The sequence below is a fragment of the Triturus cristatus genome, chromosome 3_2 (genome assembly GCF_964204655.1).
Source record: "Triturus cristatus chromosome 3_2, aTriCri1.1, whole genome shotgun sequence".
In the NCBI taxonomy this organism is placed as follows: Eukaryota; Metazoa; Chordata; class Amphibia; order Caudata; family Salamandridae; genus Triturus; species Triturus cristatus.
This window is the reverse complement of record NC_140584.1, coordinates 652,055,206-652,061,205: the sequence shown is the minus strand read 5'-3', so window position 1 is coordinate 652,061,205 and position 6,000 is coordinate 652,055,206. Positions and strand designations below refer to the sequence as shown.

The following is a 6,000-nucleotide window of genomic DNA, read 5'->3' as shown; positions in this document are numbered from 1 at the left end:
GGTACCGCTCCAGTAACCATATGGATTTCATTTTGTTCCGAGACTTTTCTCCAGATAGACTTTACTGGATTTTTACTGCTGAAATCTGTCATAGGAAATGTGTGCAGTGTGACAATTGATACACAACTCAGAATTCCAATCCACGTGCAAATTTCCACTGATTGGAGCAATAATGGCATTTCTTAAGAAAACGAACAGCTCGCAAGAGTTATTGGGGATTATCACGTGTTTCTCATCATCCCTTGGTCCAGATGCAAGTTAGTTGTTTTCCCTAGGGCCAATGCAAGTCATTTTTACCTTTAAGTGAGAAAAGAAGGCTGCCACAACTTCAGTTATTTCTTTATAACAATGAGGCTTTAAAAAGTAAAATTTCTCCATATTACGAAATTAAAAAAAAGGACAATGGAAAAAAGACCCTTTTTCAGCTCTCAGTTCCTGTATACGACCTGTGTTACGCAAGTACACCCACCCCAAATATCTTTCTCTGGTGAATGCCGAGAAATGTAGTTTTGAAAACGTGTTTCCAATTATATACGAAAGGTGCGTTTAACACTAATGACTACACTTCCCAGAAGCCTACATGATGACGACTGGGGAGGGCTTACATGAGAACGCAGTTGCCATGTTTGAGCGGTATCGCTCTGATGGGTACAATGATCTAACGTTTGCAGTGATTGGAGAGTCCAATCGTTATCTGTAAAGATTTCAATCGACAGTTAGTTTAAATAACTCGTCAGTAAGCTTTCCTAGGGTATAATGGAGCCTAGTCACCGCTTATGGAAACTCCGTCTGGTATGGTAGTTTATGTGTTCACTGGAATTTAAGGTAATCTCAGCGCCAAGATACCCGTGGGGTGATAGTTGCGCTCTATAAATCCGTTTTTACATTACAACAGTCAGTAACCCTCTCCCCCTTCCTCTTTCCTCTTCTTCTACTTCGATATCAGTGGTGACGTAGGTGACAGGCGGAGCGCGGGGCCAACCACGCTGCTGCTGCTGCTCTGTACCTCCACCACGGGACTTGGTTCTTTCAATCTTTCTTACTCTCAGTAGCTGTAGCATGGCTTCAACTACTCGCATAGGACCGTCCATCCTTGGCAGCGACTTGTCACGGCTGGCGTCGGAATGTGAGCGTATGATGGAGAGCGGAGCCGATTACCTGCACCTGGACGTGATGGACGGGTAAGTTTACGACCTCGACTACCTTGCTCTATTCATATTTTTTGCGGTTTTATATAGCGCGTACTGTCTAGGCATTAAAGCGCTTTACATGAAGACCAGGTTACGCTGGACAAAGTCAGATTTTTTTTTAGGCACAGAAAGGTTACGTGATTTGCCCAAAATCATACAATGTTGAACAGAAGGCGGATTCGGACCTGGTTCCTCAGTTTCAGAGTGGGCTGCTTCGTTCCTCATGTCACATCTCATAGAAAGACTATCTAGACGAGTGAGGCTCCTCTCTAGCCCACATTCCCATCTACAATACTGGGACATCATTTTGGTTCCAACCACTTACATACTTCAATAAGGGTGTGTTCAATACATATATTTAGTGTTGCAATTTAGGTCCTTAACTAACGTGCTGGGTCAATTTGAAGTTTCCATTAGCAATGCTGCAAAATAGTCACGTCTCGGAATATTACTCCAGGCAGACCTCCCTTCTAAGTCAGCACGATGTATTCTTGGGCATGTAAGCAGATCGATTTGAAAGCCTTTATTGCATTTGATTACAAAAAAGTAAATGCATTCATATTGAAAATACAGAAGTTGGCTACAAAATACAATGTTGATCAAAAAACACAAATACGTTTGGGCCTGAAATGCAGAAACTGTAATCATGATTAAATTAACGATATGCTAGTTTACGATATCCAATCCTTTGACTTGATCCTGACCGTTATTAATTCTGATCTACTTGTGCAAGAATAAGTCTAGAAATGTTGTGATCCTTGCACACTCATTGTTTATATTGCCTTTTAAACCATGTCAAATAAGCAGACATCAATTCAACAATATTATGTTTAACATTTTTCCTTAGGTAGATCACTCTGAGGCTAAATAGGGCTGGGCATGTATATAAGAGGTGGATCATTATTTGCTTCTTCATCCTCAAACTGCAGTTCCAAGGAGAAGGATGTAAACTGTTCATTGTTATTAACATAGTGACAGAGTCATTTCCTTTTGACTTTAGGATTCATACTATCAGTTAGATACTTAGGAATACGCATCTCGCAAACAATGCAATGGACCTCCCACTTATCCAAAATGCTTCTAAACCATAAGAGGGTCACAGGGGCTCTACTAAAGGAACAGCGTCTCTGCACAATAAGACCGATAGCCCCGATTGTAGACATCTATAAAGCAAGAGGAGTTAGTTCAGCTCTATATGGAGCAGGCCTATGGGGTACCCAAAACATAGATGAACTTTCCAAATCGGAAAACAAATTTTGTAGGTCATTGATGTTGCTCCCTCAGGGTACGCCAACTTTACCGTTGATGTTTGATTTAGGCTGTCGTTCTATAGCAGATCTTGCAAAACTCCGGCCATTGCTCTTATGGGCCCGGTTGTGGCGAGTCCCAGAACTCGCCAAATACGCTAAAGGACTGTCCGAAATAATGGCATCATCAGGATGGCACAAAATAAAGTGGCTGAGAGATGTAAAAGCTTTACTTATCGCTCTTGGACTAAGTGAAGCATGGGACAATAGATCATCTCCACCAAAGGCAACTCTAAAGTCTATACTGGAATTGGGTTATGTCCCGAACATATGTTGATCAGTCTTTGGGAAAACTAACGGAGGACTTCCTGAAGTTTAAGGACTCACCCATTCGGGAACTGTATCTGGACATTATTGAAAAACCGTTCGATAGAGCTCTCTATTTCAAGTTTAGAGTTGGGACTCTCCCACTAAGAGCATTTACAGCACGGTGGAAAATTCCGGCACAGACAACTGCCTTTTGCCCTTTTTGTACAACTTGCGCCGAGACCCTAGCGCATTTCTTGTTCCAATGCCCGGAATATGTAAAACCCAGGAAAAAGTGGCTCAAAGCACTGTGTCGGCTTTTAGGCACTAGGTCACACATTGAGGCCCTGCGTATCCTAACGTCAGACTCACGTCCACTTTATGTCTGTGGTCTATCTAAATTTTTATCATGGGCCTGGTATTTACGTAGCAAAAGGCTTAAAATTAATGTTTAATTCTTTTTTATTGTTAAATTGCTAATTGCTTTTAACTTGTACAGAATGTATTTATCTCTTTGTTGAAAATTGATGAAATCTAGTGATTCTTGTAAATGTTTTTTAAAAATGGAAAATCTATTTATATTCAGCTTTTATGATATGTTTTTATCGAAATAAAGCCTTTTTGACTTTTTGACTATCAGTTAGATATCATAGCGGCTTCAAGTCTGTAAAATACATAGTAGTACAAAGCTAACTTTGGACTGAAATGCTTTTTAGGGCTCGCCTAGCGACGCAGCGCATGCGCTACTCGCTTTGCGCTACTCGCTTTGCGATATCTATTGTCCTCGATTTCTCTCCCGAAGCGGGGGTGGAAGCATCACCCATGATTCCAATTGGTGCGCGTCGAAAATGCGTGCTTTTAATAGGAAGGGAGGCATGTTTTGTTCCCTCCCTGTCTCCTGCTCGTCATGCTTGGCCAGGACAGGAGACTTGCATGGCACTGCGTCTTTAAGTGTACATGTCGCTTTCACAAATCTTGTCTGCTGCGCGCCCCCACAGGACCTGTAGGGTGGTGCGCGCAAAGTCCCTTCAGTGGGGTAACTCCTGGGATCCGCTGCGGCCAGGCCAGTGGCGTCTCCAGGCTCTGTCGATCTACATCCAAGGAAAGTCTGTAAAGTTTATAGTCTCGGAAAAGGGGATTACCTTTCAGTCCAGTCTATGGGACTGCTTCCAGAAGGTGATGGAGCAACACAGCAGAAGTCCTCGCGTATTCCCGAGGCTCTGTCCCGAACGTTGGGGCATATCATCAACGAGGCGATTAAAAAATTATCGCCCATTTTGCGTCCGTTTTTGGACAAAAAGCGCCGATAATGTCAACGCCCTATTAGCAAAGACACGCTAACGCGTGAATCCATGCTTCTTCCCCCTAGCGCCCAGCTTTGCATCTCTAATGAGATGCCAAGTGGGCGTTCCTCCCCAGAATAACGGGAGAAATGTCGCTAAGCGACATTTCTCCTATTATTAAGCCTCACGCTAAGAAGCATAGCGGCAAGAAAAGTAGCGATAACCTCTGTTATCGCTACTTTCCTTACTCCTGCTTTGAAACTGACTTAGCCATGATATCATATGGAAGGTGGATATCATGGCTAAGTATGCCTTTCCCTATCAGCAAGCTATCGCCAAACCCTATGCGATTATCGCTGTATTTCCAGCGATAATCGCACAGTTGGCAGCTTGCGCTCTGAATTTTATCGTTTTGAAGATAAGCGTTGCTGATAGCACGCTATCTCCGCGATAAAATTCAGAGTTGGCCAGCGATAATTATCCTCGCACTAAGAGCGCTGAGCGATAATTATCGCCTGGCCTGGATAATATGCCCCTAAGAGAGGTCTGGCGGACGGGTCTGCGGTCCGACTCGGGGTCCCCAGACTCTGCTCGATCCATGGGAGGAGTGGCGAGGTTGGTGAGACTTGGTTGGGGATAGTACAATGGGCCTGTCTGACACTAAATGGGCGTTAGTTTGCGAACTCCACCGCCAAAGAAATTAATTGACAAAATGTCAGCCACCGGTTTTAATAACACATTTCCCTGTTGTCAGAGGTACACCCCTAAAGACAGACGGCTCAGTGGGTTGAGGCACCGGCTGCACGCACACCTGTGTATCCGGCAAAGCTCCAGGCTTCATACTGGTACCATGGTTTTGGTGGTCCGTGCAGGTATCTGTGTGTGTGAGATCTCTCATCGTAGACTTGAATCGTCGTGAAATCGATGAAGGGGGTGGAAGGGTTGCTGAGCGCTCGCTGAGAGGCATACAGTGCAACTCGCATATCTCCATTCCAGTGATGTAGTGAATGTCACGGAGATCGCTGTGTAACCTGCAGGTTCTCGCGTTCAGTTACTGGTGAAATATCTCATTAGGGGGCATATCAACAACAACCGGCGATAATTATCTCTAAGCGCATTTAGCGCTAGGATAATTATCGCCGGCTAGCGTGAATTTTATATCGCTGAGATAGCGTGCTATTAGCAACGCTTATCTCATTAGCGATAAAAATCCTCACGCTAACAGGCTAACGTGAGATTATCGCTGGAAAGCCAGCGATAATCTCACGTTACCTTGTTGATCGGGACAGGCAAACTTAGCCATGATATCCTCCTTCCATAGGATATCATGGCTAAGTCAGAAAAATACCAGACGTAAAAAAGCAGCGTTAACCGCGGTTAGCGCTGCTTTTTTTGTTTCTAACCGGGTTAGCGACATTCTTGATAATAGGAGAAATGTCGCTTAGCGACATTTCTCCTATTATTTTACTCTGGAACGCCCCCTTCGCATCTCATTAGAGATGCAAGGGGAAGCGTAGAGTAAAAGGGTGCCAACATGCAAATTTGCATGTTAGCACCCTGTTGTTCATAGGCCGCTAGTTTTATCTCTCCTTTTTTGGCTTTTAAAGCCAAAAAAGCAGAGATAAAGCCCCTGTTGTTATGCCCCTTAATCCCTGCAGGCAACCTATGCGCCTCCAGCCGCCCATGGAAAACCTCCCAAGCTTTGCCTCATTACTCCGTTGTTCTGTGGTTAAGATGCGTGCATTTGAATCCAGTTTGTATTGTGGTGTTGTGTAGCAGGGACATGGCAGATTTGGTTGGTGTAGATGGTACCCGGTTTGAGTCTCGGCGTTCACTCAACCTTCTGGTGTTCTGGGCAAATCACTTCATCTCCCCGTGCCTACCAAAAATAAATGTTTCTGTGTAATGTATTTGCTCCTCGTGTAAAGCGCTCCAATACCTTCGAGTCGAGTTCGCCTATATAAAACTGAAGAA

The 6,000-nt window shown here is 44.1% G+C and overlaps 1 protein-coding gene across 2 annotated transcripts in view; it reads left to right on the top strand.

The window, feature by feature from the left end:
- Window positions 1-601: 601 nt before the first annotated feature.
- The window catches only part of RPE (ribulose-5-phosphate-3-epimerase), a 185,420-nt gene continuing 180,021 nt past the window's right edge, over window positions 602-6,000 (top strand). Inside the window, exons 1-2 of one of the 2 annotated variants that reach the window (XM_085648597.1) lie at window positions 602-825; window positions 947-1,181. In XM_085648597.1, coding sequence (XP_085504723.1) covers window positions 1,060-1,181 — 122 coding nt within the window. In that variant the 5' untranslated portion in view covers window positions 602-825; window positions 947-1,059. Of the gene's footprint in view, window positions 1,182-6,000 lie in introns of both variants that reach the window. The other variant, XM_085648596.1, reaches the window with a different exon arrangement.